Below are 16770 nucleotides of genomic sequence, written 5' to 3' on the forward strand. Positions count from 1 at the left end.
CCGCTCCCCATCGGCCTCCTTTTCACCCCCTTTAGAGTTCCTGGTGCGGGTTTTGGCTTGCACCCCCAGTGTGTCTCCTCTTTTTGGAGGGGCTGGGGAGCTCTTGCTGACGTCTTCAGGAGTCATCCCCTAGGCTCTACCTGCTCTTCTCTCTCCCGGCCTCACCCGACCAAACCAAAGACCATGGTGCACTGTGCCGGCTGCAAAAGGCCCATCCTGGACCGCTTCCTCTTGAACGTGCTGGACAGGGCCTGGCATGTCAAGTGCGTCCAGTGCTGTGAATGTAAATGCAACCTGACCGAGAAGTGCTTCTCCCGGGAAGGCAAGCTCTACTGCAAGAACGACTTTTTCCGGTGAGTACTTCCCTGGCGCGCCTCTGCTGCTCCCTCCCTGCGGGCCCTTCCCGGCCAGCTTCGGATCAGAGGTCAGCGTGGCCGAAGCAACCGCGTTAGGAGCAGCCTTGGAGAGGGCAGCCAAGTCCCACGGGCACCCGCCTCTTTGCCAGCTGGCGTGCTGGGCGCCCGGGACGCGGCCCTGCTGGCGTCCTGGAAATTGTGGGTCCCCGCTTGGCTGCACGTGCCTGGGAAGAAAGGGTGTGAGTGGGCTTGAGCCCAGGAGCCCCTCCAAGCTTAGAAGGAGGCAGCACAGCCTGGGGGTTGTAACCCCAGCTGCTGTCTTTCCCCCTCACACAGAGCTCTCCAGCAACTGCATTCTCCGAGCAGCCCAGGTTGCTCGCCCTCCTGGCTAAGCTTAGAAGCCCGGGCTAGATCCATGCCACTGCTTTTCGTCTCCAAAAGATCTTGGCGGGAACCGCCGAGGCTTTTGCGTTGGAGTGTGTGAGTCCCTTGCCTTGGCGGCGAAAGGGAAAAACTCTGCCCTAATGCCTACGGTGCACATTCCAGGGTGTTCTTTAAACCCCGACTGGCCTCCAAGCGCTGGCCTGGGCAAACTGCACCGCGCCTGTGAAATGCCCGAAGGCTCCAGCCTCCGGGAAGACTTTTCCCCTCCGCCTCCCGGCTGCCTGGGTTGGTGGGAGGGTTGGCCTCCACCCAATGCGAACCTCGGCTTTGTGGCGGAGGCTCTGCTTGGAGATCTAAGCACTGCCCGCCATCCCCTTGTCCCACCTTCTTGCCGAAACCGGGAAAAACCCAGGCCTGGCTCGCCTGAGCCGGGACTTCTCCAGACGCCCCTCCTTCGTTTAGCATTTTAATTTATTCTCTTAAACGTACTATCTTACCACGAAACCCACACAAACACAAAAGTCAACCGAGAAGAACAGGAGCAAATGCGAATTTTAATTCCTCTGTACTGGTTTGAAACCTCCCAGTTTACTCGGTTGACTTGGTCTCTGCTCTCCTCTGAGTTTTTGGTGACAGATCAAACTGGGAGGGGTGGGGGTGCAAAACCATCTGGGTCACTTTGCTCAGAGGCTCAGAACGCTCTGTCCCCAACGCTGCCCCCGGAAGCGTGTCTCTGATTGCGGGGAACCACGGAGAAAAGCGCTGTGCAGGCTGGTGTCGCCGGGAGCAAGCGCAGGCTGAGCCTCCGAACCTCGGCCGCGCCTGGTGTCCCCGATACTGGCTGGAGCCGAACCGGAGAACGGCGAACGGTGCCAGTTGCCAGTGGGCCCCGGAGGCCTGGCTCCCGCAAAGCGCAGCCCGGGGCCGTAGAGCCCTGCGGTGGCTCTAGCTTGCGCCAGCCGGCTGGGCTTTGGGATTGAACGTGGCGGCGGCCGAGCTGCAGCCGTCTGCGCGCTCCGCGGCTGTTTCTTTACCTGCGGCGGGACTGGACCTTGCCAACCCTCAGCCTACGCGCGGGTCCTTCTGCGGTGAGAGGCGATGCTAGGAGAGAAAAGCGGCGCTCGGGACGCGTTTACATGGAACTCTAATTCGAATTTGACTGTTCTCTGCATCTAATAGGGAAATAAGTGCCTCCCTCCCCCTTCCAATCGCCGCCTTGACGCCTTCTTCCGCAGGCGCTCTTTTCTTCTGGGACAACACTGGGCATGAGGCTGGGGCGGGGGGGGGGGCAGCTCGAGATCCCTCGCTCTCATTCTAACCATGCGTATCTCCTCACTGACTTTTCACTGGTGCCCCGCGCCCTCTCCTGCCTTCTTGCCTGCTCGATCGGCATTGTGCCTCTTTTTGGCTGTCTCTCTTCTTTTCCTTCTTCCTCTTCTTCCTCCTCTTTCTCTATCTTCTTTTTCCTGGCCTCTGTTCTCCCCCCGCCCCTCGCCAACCCATCCTCTCCCATCCCGCAGGTGTTTCGGTACCAAATGCGCGGGCTGCGCACAGGGCATCTCCCCTAGCGACCTGGTGCGGAGAGCGCGGAGCAAAGTGTTTCATCTAAACTGCTTCACCTGCATGATGTGTAACAAGCAGCTCTCCACTGGCGAGGAGCTCTATATCATCGACGAGAACAAATTCGTCTGCAAAGAGGATTACCTAAGCAACAGCAGTGTCGCCAAAGAGAACAGCCTCCACTCGGGTGAGGCCCCAATTCCCAGCTCGCTAGGGGCGGGCGGGTCCTGGGGGAAGAAGGCCCACTGAGGCCGCTGCTCACCTGTCCCTTCCCTCTCCGCAGCCACCACAGGCAGTGACCCCAGTTTGTCTCCGGACTCCCAAGACCCATCACAGGATGATGCCAAGGACTCGGAGAGCGCCAACGTATCGGACAAGGAAGGGGGCAGCAACGAGAATGACGACCAGAACCTGGGCGCCAAGCGGCGGGGGCCGCGCACCACCATCAAGGCGAAGCAGCTGGAAACTCTGAAGGCAGCCTTCGCTGCTACTCCCAAGCCCACGCGCCATATCCGGGAGCAGCTGGCTCAGGAGACTGGCCTCAACATGCGTGTCATCCAGGTCAGGGCCTGGGTGTGCCGCTCAGTTTGCCCCCTTCCCATTCAGACCCACATGGCTCCTCTAGGCAGGCACCCAGGCCAAGCTGGGGCAACCCAGCCTCAAAGAGGGGAGTGCGTCCTGGGAGGCTGGAGGGGGGAGGACTAGAGAGGCCCAGACACACCCCTACCCTGTCGACCTGTGCTGTGCTGCCCCATTGCGTAGGGCATCTGGAAATCCCTAGGCTCCCTCCATTTCCCAATTCGAAGCTGGTGATGGTAGTGGCAGAGGGGGAGGGCTGGGGAGCTCAGCATGAGGCTGGAAGAGGGGACATTGTTGGACACTGCTAGGGAGTTAGGACCCTTTCTTCTGCACCACCCACCTAGTTTGGAAGGAGCCCACAGGTCTCTGAACATGCCAGAATTAATCAGCTCCACTGGCTTCTCCGCAACACAGATCACCCTCTGCGTCCCCCACCTACTTCGTGGGTCTCTTGCCTCAGTTAGACAAGCCCCAGAGCAGAGATGTCTTCTCCAGAGAGAGATGGGGTGTCCTGGTTTGAAGGGGAGAGTCCTGGGCTGGAGTCAGCTCAGCCTCTGGCGGTCTAGAGTGGGATAGGGACAGGAGATGGACATCTGGGCATCTGTGCCAGTGTGTTGTGAGGACTTGGGGCTGCATGTGATTTGGGCCTGAATCTCCCGCCCAAGGTTAGGTGTCTGGTTCACCTGCGGAGGCTCTGTGAGGATGTGGTGGACGTGCCTGGGAAGCTGAGTGTGCCTGGGCACCGAGGCAGGCTGCCCTCCACCGGAGGCCTTGCGGCCCCTGGGAGGCTGTGCCAACGTGTGCATAGTGAATGGAAGGTTGCACGTCTGTGTCCTTGTCAGTGAGAGGCTGTGGATAAGTATATTTGGCACTGGGAGATTTGCGTGGATGTGAAAAGGAGATTGTGGGTTTGGGTGTCACTATCATTGGTAGACTGAGTGTCAACAGGAGGCTGTTTAGTTCTCTGTCACGATCATGCGGGGGAGGGGGCTGCCAGGAACCGTGAACGGGAAGCTGCGTGTGTCTGACACTATTTGGGGAGGCTGAGTGTCAATGTGGGTACAGCCCCCAGAAGCTGTGACAGTGTGACTGTTGGAAACAACTCCAACTGCCTCACGTCGGGCAGGGAGGCTTGCCCAGGTTCCCGGTCGGGAATCCCGTACATCATTGGCTCCCGGGCCGCCCCTGGCGGCCCTGCTCAGAGACATAACCCCCACACACCACCCAACACAACACACTCGGAACGCTAAGTCGAGCTAGCGGTTGGAGGGGTTAGGGGCCTATCGGCCGCTCACCTGAAGTGGGGGTGGGGTTGGGGAGGATCTCCGGGGCCTCACTTCGCCGCGTGTGTGCTCCAGGTCTGGTTCCAGAACAGACGCTCCAAGGAACGGAGGATGAAGCAGTTGAGCGCGCTGGGCGCCAGGCGCCACGCCTTCTTCCGCAGTCCGCGCCGGATGCGGCCGCTCGTGGACCGCCTGGAGCCGGGCGAGCTCATCCCCAACGGGCCCTTCTCCTTCTACGGAGGTGAGTGTGCCGCCGAGTGGCAGGGCGCGGGCAGCCGGGGTTGGCTTCGTTGGAAGCGGGCGGCGGTGCGGGAGGCGCTTCTGGTTTTCTGGAGAGAAGTGGCGAGCGGGGGAGAGATGGAGAAGGCTGGGGAGTAAATCAGGGGTCGGTAGTCGAGACCGAGGGCCGAATTCCCGGCCGTGAACGAGGCGGGTGGGCTGGTAGGGAGCAGCTCCAGTGTTTGCACCAGGCCTCCTCCCGGCTGCCAGCCCCGCAGGGGGAGCCCCCCCGCCGCGAGTTCGGCGAGTTGCCTCTCTCGTCCTTCCTGCTCCGCCCTGACCTCCTCCGCCCCGCTGCTCCGCAGATTACCAGGGCGAGTACTACGGGCCCGGGGGCAACTACGACTTCTTCCCGCAAGGCCCCCCGTCCTCGCAGGCGCAGACGCCAGTGGACCTGCCCTTCGTGCCGTCGTCCGGGCCCTCCGGGACGCCCCTGGGCGGCCTGGAGCACCCGCTGCCCGGCCACCACCCGTCGAGCGAGGCGCAGCGGTTCACCGACATCCTGGCGCATCCCCCCGGGGACTCGCCCAGCCCTGAGCCCAGCCTGCCTGGCCCTCTACACTCAATGTCGGCGGAGGTCTTCGGGCCCAGCCCGCCCTTCTCATCGCTGTCGGTCAACGGCGGGGCGAGCTATGGGAACCACCTGTCTCACCCCCCCGAAATGAACGAGGCGGCCGTGTGGTAGCGGGATGTCGCACGGTCCGCGGAGTTGGTGGTTGTACAGAAATGAACCTTTATTTAAGAAAAATAGAAAAAAGAAGAAAAAAAACATAAAAAAGCAACTCACCCCCCCCACACCCACACTTCCTTCAGCCTCGGGGACCATTTTCCGTCTGAGGAGTCCGGATGGGAAAGGGGGACAAGAAACAGGATCCAAATCCGCCTGGAGGTAGAACCGGGATCCGTGCGCCGTCTGGCAAGGTGCAGAACTGGGGCTCCCGAAGGGAAATGCAGACCTCTCCCCGTCTTCCACCTGGACCCGGTTGCGGGGACAGACTCCCCGAGCGCGCGCGCCTGGCCCGAGGGCGGCACAGGAACACCCACGGGGGCGCACAGCCAGTGGTGACGCCAGGAGCCGCGGCGACGGAGGCCGAGAGGCACAGCCGGGTGAGGGAGGTGGAGCAGCCCGGGCCACTCCGGGCCGGCCAAGAGGGTTCTGGCTCCGGGAAGTCTCTCACTAGTGTTGTCTCAGTGTTCAGGAGCCGCGACAACAAACTCTTATAGCTTCAGAAACGCCGACCCGCTGTGCATCAGGTGGGACTATATATATATATTTTTTGTCTATCTGGGTTTTTGGTTTTTGTTTTTGCCAAAATTGCAAAATTCTAAATGTAAAGCCCTCAGTATCAACTCTTCTACCTTCACAAAGCTCTACACACACACACACACACACACACACACACACACACACACACACGCTGGATAGGATGGTCTCCAGCCAGACCTCTCAGTAAAATGACTTGAACATCAACTGTGCAAGAAAGTATTCTATCTTCACACATACAAAAAAAAAAAAAAAGTTAAAAAAAAGACTATTGAACTAAAAACAGTCAACTGTTTACGTATAATGTTAAATTCAGGAGTTCAGTGTTTTATTAATAGATCCTGTTTTGAAACCTCTTGTTCAAAAACAAAATGTTTTGAGCAATCAACCAAAATTGTTCATTTCCTTTTCCTGTAGATGTTCTGACAGATTTGCAGGGCTCACAGCTCACTGTGCTAGTATGTAAAAAGGTGTTGTTTACACAAGGCAAAGAGAAAACATGATATTCAGACACTTGCCAAATAGAATAATTATAGCACAAATACTGTAAAGGTGCCTGGCACCACAACCTGAGAAAGTGTTAAAAAAAAAAAAGTGTTACAAGGTTTAAAAAAACATCTTTGCTAATTTTTAGTCCTGTTGAACATTCATGGAATTGTTAATATGACTTATATAGACCCACACAGGTTTTATTTTTGTGTCTTTAAAATAAAAGTCCAAAATATTTAAATTTTATGGTCAAATATGCAGTCAACAGCTGCTACTTTTTTCTTTATATATTAAATTTCTCATATGTCTTTTATTGTTCTGATAAACCTAAGCTTGTGTGACCTCCAGTGCATATTAGACCATTCACTGTATGAAAGAAAACATGTTGAATAAATTTGTGAGTTTTTAATAAAAATAGAAAATCTGATGTTTAGATAATTGGCGTGTTATTTGTTGTTTTAAGAAGTAGAGGGGAGGGGCGCCTGGGTGGCACAGCGGTTAGGTGTCTGCCTTTGGCTCAGGGCGTGATCCCGGCGTTACGGGGATCGAGCCCCACATCAGGCTCCTCTGCTATGAGCCTGCTTCTTCCTCTCCCACTCCCCCTGCTTGTGTTCCCTCTCTCGCTGGCTGTCTCTCTCTCTGTCGAATAAATAAATAAAATCTTAAAAAAAAAAAAAGTAGAGGGAGGCCTGCTGGGGAGCTGAATGGCCCCTCAGAAGCCAGGAGGAAGAGAGGCAGAAGTGGGGTATCTTTTTACCATGGCTGTGGCTGAATCCCCTTGCTAATGCCAGTCTAGCTTTTCTCTGTGGCTTCCTGCTGTTATTAACTGAGGATTTGCATTCTGTGGGTTTAACTGATAGAGTTGAAGAGATATTTGCTGATAAGTTAATATAGAATTTGAAATAGAAATCAAATCCAGGGCTAAAAATGAGTGCTCCCACTATGATTAGGCATGAGATCCCATGCACTCCATCTATCCCCCATTCTGCACATGTGGAACTGGACTTGGGAAAGTCAGTTACCTGTAAATATATAGTTAGAGGCCGTCCTTTTCAGTTTCAATTCCCTTCCCATAGATAATCCTGCTCTCTAATTTGGCGGTTTAAAAGATAATATAAAATGAATGTATAGTAAAGCTAGAAATTAAATACTTTAATCCCTTTCAGGGAACTGGCGTGAAGTAGTTGCTTTATAGTGTTTGTTACATTTGAAGTTTCCTAGAGGGAAAACTATTTTGCCTGGCACAAGAGACATACTACATTTCTCTGAGAGATGAGCAAAAAATAACCAATATAGAAATCAAATTTCGCCTGGGAGTTGCCAATACGTTCTGAAAAGTACTTCAACCCCTTCCAAGCCTTCATTAAACATGGAAGGAATTGAAATATTTATCTACTATGGAATGCGTGTGTGTTTTAACTATTAGATGCTAGTAGAGTTCCCGAATTTCTTTATCACCTAGATTTCAGTCTGGATTATTTATTTCGTTTTAAAAATCAAAGGTTTTACATTAAATGATATGTAATTTCCATTGTCATCTTCATATTTTGTTAAGACACAACCAAGTGTATCTTTCCTGCAGGAAAGGCTTTAAAATAAGCAATATTTCACTGCATCCGTATGACGGTTTGTCTAATGGGGAAGACTATCAGGGAGGAACCTGACAGTGTTCTTTCAGAAATCCGAATTTATGAAATACGGGGAGACTTTTGAAACTCCTAGCCTCTGCCTGCAGCACAATTCTTTATCTGCTTTGTATGCAATCCCTGGATCGGCTGTTTTTGCCCTTTTAGCATTTATATACATTAAATCACGGGCAACTTATTCATTATAGCCACCCCCTTTAAAGACATTCATTTAACTGAACGTACGCTCATGGGAAGCTGCATTTTTCCTATCAGGGCTGCTGAATTATTTAGCAGCTTTATTGTGGAATCGGGTACTTGTTAAGCGTTTTGAGTTGGGCGCTCAGTGTGGACTTATTTCATCTCTCGGACTCCGTGGCAACAGGGCAACCCTTCGCTCTTGGCTCTGTATACTGAACCCTAACAAATACCTGAACAGGTGGCAAAGCTTAGCAGTCAAATTGGGAGCCGCCTGAGAGGAAGAGGTCTAGAAATATCAGGGACCATTCTTGCCATCAGAGCAGCGCTGGCCCTAAGGCGCAGAGAGGTGCTGAGCCATCCGCAGGCGGTGCCTGGGGGCTCCCAGGAGAGGCTCCAGGGCCTCAGAGGAGTACCAAGGCGGTCCCCTCTCTCCTAGGACTGCAGTCTCCTCTCCAGTTGGGCTTGGCAGTTAGCTTTCTCCCTGCGGCCATCTTAAAGCTGTCACCTCTGTGCCTCTGGCCATCTGCCCTCAGGGTTCCAGCCTGCTCTGGGCTAGGGAGCCAAAGCTCCCCCACCCAACTCCCCCAGGCTGGAGGAGATTGGGGGCTGCTTTAGGGGTAGACAAGGTCGGGGAGAACTATACATGGAGAGCCAGGACTGGCATTGGCACGGACCTGGGACCTGGGGATTGATGGCATTTGAGAAGGGAGGCAGGCAAGAACCTGGTTTTCCTAAACTCCTGAAACACCCCGTCATCAGAAAAGTTGATTGGGACAATGGGGGTGGGGGGAGTGGTAATCCAATGTCACCCCTGCCCATCTTCTGCTATTCCTACATCTGTCTGTCACTTTGCAGCCTTTAGGCAGCAGGCAGAGAACTGTGAACCAGGAGACCCTCTGACCTCCTCTGAAGAGGACTGTTCTTTTTGGAGAGTGCTCCCATTTATTGCCATCCCTCTGGCCATCAAATCTGCTCTCATCCCCGGAGCAGTCAGAGGCTTAAGTCTCTTCTAGCAGGTATAGCCTTTGAAATATCCTCTCTTGTAGTCCACCCTCCATCTCCAGACTGGTTCCCAACAGGAAACCCTTTCTCCCTTCTCAAGACACTAGAATGAAAGCAGGAAGGGCCCCCTAGAGAGAGCATTTAAGAGGGTGCTCCCCACCCCGTGCCTCAACTTCTCTCAGTTGCATATTAAGTCCTAGAATTCTTTCCTCTGGCCTCCCCTCCCTACCCTCAGTATGGGTTAAGAAAGCAGGAGGAACTTTTTGGGGGCCCTGGGATCTGTGTGACTGGAGTAGAGTAGTCTTGATTCCTTCTTCCAAAGGCTTCCCAAGTCAGTGGGGACCAGGACAGAGAAGAGAGAGTAGGGAAGAAGAACTCGGCATTTTCTGCCCAGAATCATCCACCAGTGTCCTGTTTGCATGACAGCATAGAAGTGGTCTCTGACCTGTCTTGCCTCCCTCCCCCTTGTCTCCCTTTTCTTTACCCTGAAGGCAAGGATTCTAAGCACTATTGTTCAAAATAGGAAGGGAAGAGGATTGGGGGAGGTAGTTTCCTAAACGTGGAGAGAAACATTTTTGTCCTTTGAAGCCCAAGGGGCTGGTTCCCTGTTGCAGCCTGAGGGGCTTGCTTTTGCTCTGGAGGTCCAAGACCGCAGGCACCAGACTGCCATTACAGAGGAGAGGTTAACAAAAACAAACAAACAAAGCTGTTTTCTAGCCTGAATTCTCTTGGTGCTGATAAAAAGCAGTTTTCTTTTGCCTTAATCCCCTGCCTAGCGGACTCCCGTCCTAGCCTGTCATTCTTTCCCTTTCCTGTTTGTGGGGGTCTAGCCTATGACAGGTTCTCCTTCCCCTCTTGCAACCACCTAAGAAGGGGACATGCAATAAGCCTCACTAAAGTGATGGACTCTTATTGCTCCTGACCCTCAGGGCATATTAAGACTGTGAAAGTCAGGGACCCTCACTTCCCTTAAGATCCACAGGAAACACTGGTGAGCTGAGGGTTCTTAGGCTGTTCGGCTGTGGGATCCAACTGGCCTGGAACCATTAACACTCTTTTCTGGGCTCTTTTCATACAGTTTCTGTTTAGGAGGTTCTAGGTTTCTACAGGTGACCTCGAACAGATACTGGAAGGCTAGATCACTTTGAACTCACCCTCATCATCCCTTATTGCCATTTCTGTTTACAAGTTTGTCTGCCCCCCTGGGCTGATCACCTTCAGGAGAGAATTTAACTTGCTCATCTTTGTATCTCATCTAGCAGTGCCTGCCACACAGCGGGCAGTTAGGGAATGCTTCATGAAGGAGGGAGAATATAAAGGGATTGTATCTTTCCGTGTGACTGGGTGTAATTAAATTGATCCTATTAAGTCTTTATATTCTGAGTCTACTACCTGTGCCCATCTAACCGTAGACGTGAGTTTTTCTGCATTTGTGCACCAGTTTCAAGTGTCTGAGTACGCCTTCATCGTTGCACAGATATCAGTAATGAGGGTATGGAGTAGAGCAATCACCACCACCCCCTTTTCCCTAAGACAAGGCTACTTGGAGAAACTACAGAATTGATCTTTATTTATGAACAGTAGGTGCGATTTCTAATTATTCCTATTAATAACGACGCCCACAGTCCGCCTCACACTTACACATGCACATCCCCGACGTAGGATTCTTAAATCCTGACCACGACGGGTCACAGGCGTGTGCCCGGCCCCCAGACTCCTCCAACTTGTTAAATGCCAAACCTGTTTTGGTTCCAGTCTGTGCGTGCTCGAAAGCGCACCTGAGGCTGGAGATGCTTACCCTTCACTCCCCTCTCTTTTTTAAATCAGCCACCATAGGCCATGGCCACACCACACTTTATTTCTAAGTGAATCTCGGGGAAATCTTGAAGCGTATATTATGCAAAGGGACAAGGGTCGCGCGTATTGCAACGTCTGTTCAGCTCCAGCGGCGGCCACGTGCCCTCGCGCGCTCCCGGACCGCCTCACACCCGCCCCCCCTCCACGCACGCGCACGCGCGCCGGGACCCCGACAATCCCTACAGCCTTCCGCCTTCTCCCTAGCAACGCCCGTAGTGACACGCAGGCCCCGCCCCCTCCCGGAAGTGGCCTGCTGGAGCGAGAGCTGGGTTCTGCGCGGTCCCTGGCTGTTCTGGCGGTAGTCTCCCGGCGACAGGGCCCGGCGGGGAGAGAGCGACCGGGCCGGGGCTGCACACTGACGGGCGCGGAGCGAGACCTGGTGACGATGGCGGGGCCGCTGGCGCTGCAGCTGGAACAGTTGTTGAACCCGCGCCCGCGCGAGGCCGATCCTGAGGCCGACCCAGAGGAGGGTGAGGCCTGACTGGGAAAAGGCCACGTGCGGAGCGGTGGGTCCGGCCCAGGGCAGACCCGGGCGGCGCGAGCGGGGCCGGCAGCCAGGCCTCTCCGCCTGCCCTTCTCGGCTCGCCGTGGCGCAGAGGAAAATAGCCTCCCGGGAGGGTGGCCCCGGGCTTGGGAGGAGGGCTTCTGCTTCTTTCTGACCCGCAGGCTAGACTTGGTGCTTGGGTGGGCGGAGCATCCCGGCGACTCGGGCTTCGAGGTCTGTTGCAGGGAACCCACGGTCTGGTAGTTGGCTGGAAGTTATCTTTCAGGATGCCTTTGCTGGTATTGAGTTAGAAATGAGAAGGAAGTCTCAGCCGTTTTTTCAGTCGTCCTGTCCCTGAGAACTTAACTTGGAGATTGAAGGAGAAGTGGGATTCCGTGGTGCTGTTAAAGCCTCCTTAGGTCTCAAGACACTTGCTCAGGGGCTGACGAATGAGACTGGTGCTCTGTAAGTTGGTGTTCAAGGTCTCGTCGGGAGTAATCCTGCTTTAGGCTGGAATCAGAGAAGTGTGAGGAAGGAAGAACAAGGAAGGATAAATGTGAGTGCTGGACCGTGTCTGAGGAATGTTGGTTGAAGGAGCTGGGGCTGTTGAGCCAGGATAAGCAAACTCCCTTAGGGATGGGGTGGAGTGAGGATAGATGGCTGACTTAAAATATTTGAGCGACTGTCACAAATGGAAGAGGAATTAGACGCGTTTTTATGATCCAAGGCATAGAAATATGTTCTTCTAGTCAGTGCAGAGGTCAGCTTTCTGTTCAGGAACACCAGTAAGGTTGTGGTCTGTCTTGAAAGGTAATGAGTTTCCTGTTCCTGGAAGCTGGGATTTTGTAGAGTGTGAGTTAAAAGGGTTGGATAGGGTTACCATTAAAGTTCCTTCTAACCTGGAGATTCTGATTATTTTCCCACCCCTCCCCTACAGCCACTGCTGCCAGAGTGATTGACAGGTTTGATGAAGGAGAAGGTGATTTCCTGGTGGTGGGTAACGTTAGGAAACTGGCATCAGCCTCCCTCTTGGACACAGACAAAAGGTACTCTGGCAAGGCCACCTCTAGAAAAGCTTGGAAGGAGGACCATTGGGAGCAGACTCTGCCAGGTTCATCTGGTGAGTAGACATTTGCATGGTACTTTCTCTTTCTTCCCTACTTTTTTGAGGTTAAAGTTGTGTTTTTTTGTGGGTTTTGGTTTGTTTTTTGTTTTGTTTTGTTTTTTTTGATTGTCACTGCAAGACTAGTCTGTGTGTGCCCCCACTTATTGTCTTAGGAGAGACTATGATTTGGGCATTAGAAAGGATCTTAAGAGGTACTTAATTTCAGTTCGTAAGCAATCTAAAGCGCAGAGCCATTAAGTTTCTATAATTCTTATGTTTAGCCTAATGGTTCACCCTAAAATGGAGAGAAAAGGCAGTGCATATTGGGTATTGGACAGGGCTATAGGTTGAAAAAGAATGACATCTAATGAACAGGCTACTCATGGATTTTGACCCTTTTCCTTTGGTTTTTCTTTTCTTTTTTTTTTTTTTTAAGATTTTGTTTATTAATTTGACAGAGAAACAGCCAGCGAGAGAGGGAACACAAGCAGGGGGAGTGGGAGAGGAAGAAGCAGGCTTCCAGCGGAGGAGCCTGATGTGGGGCTCGATCCCAGAACGCTGGGATCACGCCATGAGCCAAAGGCAGACGCTTAATGACTGCGCCACCCAGGCGCCCCTTCCTTTGGTTTTTCAAGTCTTGCGTTGGCTCACTGGATAATTGTAATTTGTGAAGCTCATTTTTTGCCATTGTAAATATAGCATAATTCTTCCCTCTCCCCTTCAAGAGCCTTCGGAGAGTGTGAGGACATGAGCTTATAGGTTTAAAACATTATAAGTTTCTCAGTGGAAAAAAGGAGGGGCTGGATATGGTGATTACTGAGTGGATGCCATCTTTTTTTTCCTTTAGAGAGGTGTCATTTTGAGAATCCACAGATACTATAAAAGAAACTATCATTCAGGTCATGATACCCATGATTTGGCCTTTGATAAAGTTCTGGGGGCACCTGATAAGCTCATTTCACATTCTTTGCCTAGAGAGTGATAAAAGGACCAGTCGTGAGACAAATATTTATTGGGCTTTTACCATATGTCAGGCATTGTGGTAAGTTCTTTAAGTGCTAAGAGACCGGAACACAGCAAGTCTTCAAAAGATGTTACTGTTATCCTTACATGTATCATTTCATTTGATATTCCCAGTAGTTTATGAAGTTGATAGTATTTATCCCCATTTTACAGGGAAGGAAATTGAGGGACAGATTGGTTATGTAACTTGCTCAAGGTCATACAGCTAGTAAGCAGAAGAGCCAGGATTCAGATAAGGCAGTCTGACTCCAAGATCTATATTCTTAACTGCTACTCTATGAATAGACCTTAATCTGAGAAATGGCGCACATTTAAAGAACTTAAATGATTAATTTTTGCTATTTTTGCACTTAGTTTTTGTGTTTATATTTTGACAGTCCTCTCCATGTCTTGAGTTTATATATAGTTCTTTAAAGAAGTGCTGAAGACCTACCACATAAGCTGTTACGTATGTTTAATCAATAAAATTATAATGTCTCCTTAAGATGAAGCCAATTCTCCACCCTTTCAGGAGAGTTAGATGGATCCGTTTGCATACACCGTGTACTAATGACACTATAATGACAATAATGATATGAATGTCGGCAAGCATATCTACCACTCCCACCAGGCTATGAACCCCGCCCCACAGGTATTACATTCTGCTTGTCATTTCTTAGCTTTTATCTACACCTGGCTCATAATAGGTACTTAATACGTATTTAATAAATAGGGTACACTGGTGTCATAGAGATTGTACACTTGGGATGGTTAACGATAAATTATATTTTTTCAGATGTAGGTTTGGGAAAAGTGTTAATTCCCTTATTTGAAATCTTACTATTCTTCAAGGTCCAGACCAAAGGCTACCTCTTTCTTAAAAAGCCTTGTTTAAATCTACTTGTCCCACACCTAAAATTTCTACCTTCTCTGGGTTATCGAAACTTTGTCAAGTCTTGTCTTTGGTACAGTTTCGAAGGGTCCGTTTTTCCCATTAGAACCTTTCGTAGGGTAAGACCCATGTTTTGTTCATCTTTGCTTCTCCCTTTAGCATTTTAGACATAGTAGATGTACAATACATATTTGAATTGAATTGAGTACAATAATACATTTTATTTTTTTGATGGATGCTGTAGTCCTTTATTTGAAATGAAAGATCTGGCCTAGTGTTTGTCTCCAGGTAACATCCATCTTTTTTCCTTCTTTCGTCTCTTGTTTAGACAAGGAGATATCTGATGAGGAAGAGTCTGGAGATGGAGATTCAGAGGGGCTGGGTCTGGAGGGATCCGACGAGGATGCCCTGAGTGCTGCTGAGGAAGAGGAGTATGATAATGACGGGGACGGTAGTCCAGCCTGGAAGAAGCGGGGCCGAGGCCGCCCTGGGAAAACACCGGGTTTTAGTGTCCAGAGCATCCGTGACTTTGAAAAATTCACCGAGGGGATGGATGACCTTGGTAGCAGTGAGGAAGAGGAAGATGAAGAGGAGGAGAGTGGCATGGAAGAAGGGGATGGGGAGGAAGACTCCTCGGGTGAGAGTGAGGAAGATAGGGCTGAAGACAGGAATAGTGGAGACGACGGTGTAGTGATGACCTTTTCCAGTGCCAAAGTTTCCGAGGAAGTGGAGAAAGGAAGAGCTGTGAAGAACCAGATAGGTTTGTCCATGGTTTTGCTATTTTCAGAGTGTCTGCATTTTCTCTCCTGTTTGTTTGTTCTGGCTGTTCCCTCGCTCCTGTGTCCTTCCAGTTAATTTGTGATATGCCTCACCTACCTAGAGGCCTGAAGTCCCAGTCTTCTCTGCTTAGCCAGTCATTTCTACACTGGGATGCTTAGCTGGTTCTGTTCTAGGCCTTTGGCAGCTGTGGGATATTGAAGAGAAAACAGTTTTCTCTTCTCTTTGGGCTTTAGCTTTCCCTCTCTCGTCTAGCAGATATTTGCTTCCAAGATACTGGATTTATTTCTTATAATGGCGAGTACTGTCATGGCAAGAAGCTCTGATAAAGCTGTGCTTCGTAGAGACTGGTGTGATTTCCTATCCCTGCACCCCCCCATCCCCCAACCCAGGAAGATTTTGTAACTGAGGAATGAAATTCCTTTGTCTTTCTCAGCACTGTGGGACCAGCTCTTGGAAGGAAGGATCAAGCTACAAAAAGCTCTGTTGACCACCAATCAGCTTCCTCAACCAGATGTTTTCCCTATTTTCAAGGACAAAGGTGGCCCAGAATTTGCCAGCGCCCTAAAAAATAGTAAGAATACTTATGCCATCTGGGGATACTTAGAACCACTGGGGTACATTGGGACACACTGAAATTGTGTTTTTAGCACCATAGAGTTGAAGAAGAGAAGATTTGGTTTTAGTGACAATATGGTACAGAATGGTTTTTACCTTTTTTTTTTTAAAAGAACAGCAATATAACTTACAAAATGAAGACAACTTGGATTGAAATGGATTGGGTACTTGAGTCATGTCTATTCCACTTTTCTTTCTTTTCTTTTTTTTTTTTTTTTTTAAAGATTTTATTCATTCACTTGAGAGAGAGAGAGAGAGGCAGAGCATAAGCAGGGGGAGAGGCAGAGAGAGAGGGAGAAGCAGACTCCCTGCTGAGCTGGGTGCCCAACATGGGGCTCAATCCTAGGACTTGAAGATCATGACCTGAGCCGAAGGCAGACGCTTAGCCATCTGAACCACCCAGGCGCTCCTCTTTTTTTTCTTTTTCTTTTTCTTTTTTTTTTAAAGATTTTCTTTATGTATTTATTTGAGAGAGTGGGGGGGGGGTGGAAGGGAGCAGAGGGAGAGGGGCAAGCGGACGTCCTGCTGCACATGGAGCCCAGTGCGGGGCCTGATCCCAGGACCCTGAGATCGTGACCTAAGCTGAAATCAAGAGTCAGACGCTCAACTGACTGAACCACCCGGGTGCCTCTGTTACACTTTTGTCTTACTGCCTTTACTTCTCCCCCCTTCCCTTGCCTTTCTGAGTTACTTTTTTAAGTAACTCAGAACTCTATTTGCAAACCCGCTGATATAGAACAAAAGAGAGAATGAGTGGCCAATCCCTGTTCATTTTGGTAGTATCGTGCTTACAAGATGCTTTTCCTTGTTGGGAGGTTTCTACAAAACATGCTAAGACAGTCTTATTTATATCTCTCTTCGGGTTGCATAGAGTGAGCCAAGGTGATGACTGCAGAGGGAGGAAAAAGTTTTGGGAGAGAATTGCCGAGCTATAAAGCCCAAGAATTGTAGAAGAGGAATTTAGAAATTACGTGGTTTGCAGTCCCCTCATTTTACAGATGAGAAAACCAGGG

At 50.8% G+C, this 16770-nt stretch overlaps 2 protein-coding genes across 5 annotated transcripts in view; both read left to right on the top strand.

The window, feature by feature from the left end:
• Positions 1 to 183: 183 nt before the first annotated feature.
• On the top strand, positions 184 to 6621 carry LHX1 (LIM homeobox 1). 2 transcript variants are annotated; one of them, XM_045773237.2, is made up of 5 exons: positions 184 to 353; positions 2261 to 2487; positions 2584 to 2861; positions 4238 to 4403; positions 4747 to 6621. In XM_045773237.2, the coding sequence occupies exons 1-5, from the start codon at positions 184 to 186 to the stop codon at positions 5124 to 5126; spliced, it is 1221 nt and encodes a 406-aa protein (XP_045629193.1). In that variant the 3' UTR covers positions 5127 to 6621. The 2 variants fall into 2 exon arrangements, with proteins under 2 accessions (XP_045629193.1, XP_045629192.1); XM_045773236.2 differs by lacking the exon at positions 184 to 353 and having other exon boundaries at positions 1093 to 2487.
• Positions 6622 to 11117: 4496 nt separating this feature from the next.
• AATF (apoptosis antagonizing transcription factor) overlaps positions 11118 to 16770 on the top strand; it is a 133970-nt gene continuing 128317 nt past the window's right edge. The window contains exons 1-4 of one of the 3 annotated variants that reach the window (XM_087854594.1): positions 11118 to 11349; positions 12301 to 12483; positions 14691 to 15122; positions 15576 to 15713. In XM_087854594.1, coding sequence (XP_087710720.1) covers positions 11265 to 11349; positions 12301 to 12483; positions 14691 to 15122; positions 15576 to 15713 — 838 coding nt within the window. In that variant the 5' untranslated portion in view covers positions 11118 to 11264. The remainder of the gene's footprint in view (positions 11350 to 12300; positions 12484 to 14690; positions 15123 to 15575; positions 15714 to 16770) is intronic. The other 2 variants (XM_045773642.2, XM_087854593.1) reach the window with 2 other exon arrangements.

This window comes from Ursus americanus, chromosome 23 (assembly GCF_024610735.1).
Source record: "Ursus americanus isolate L20-20 chromosome 23, mUrsAme1.1.p, whole genome shotgun sequence".
Classification (NCBI taxonomy): Eukaryota; Metazoa; Chordata; class Mammalia; order Carnivora; family Ursidae; genus Ursus; species Ursus americanus.

Bases quoted from the DNA above. Each gene is read 5' to 3' on its own strand.
- LHX1 (XM_045773236.2), top strand. From the start codon at position 2,061: ATGCGTATCTCCTCACTGACTTTTCACTGGTGCCCCGCGCCCTCTCCT. The intron at 2,488-2,583 runs GTGAGGCCCCAA...CCCTCTCCGCAG, and splicing joins AGAGAACAGCCTCCACTCGG to CCACCACAGGCAGTGACCCC. The intron at 4,404-4,746 runs GTGAGTGTGCCG...GCTGCTCCGCAG, and splicing joins GCCCTTCTCCTTCTACGGAG to ATTACCAGGGCGAGTACTAC.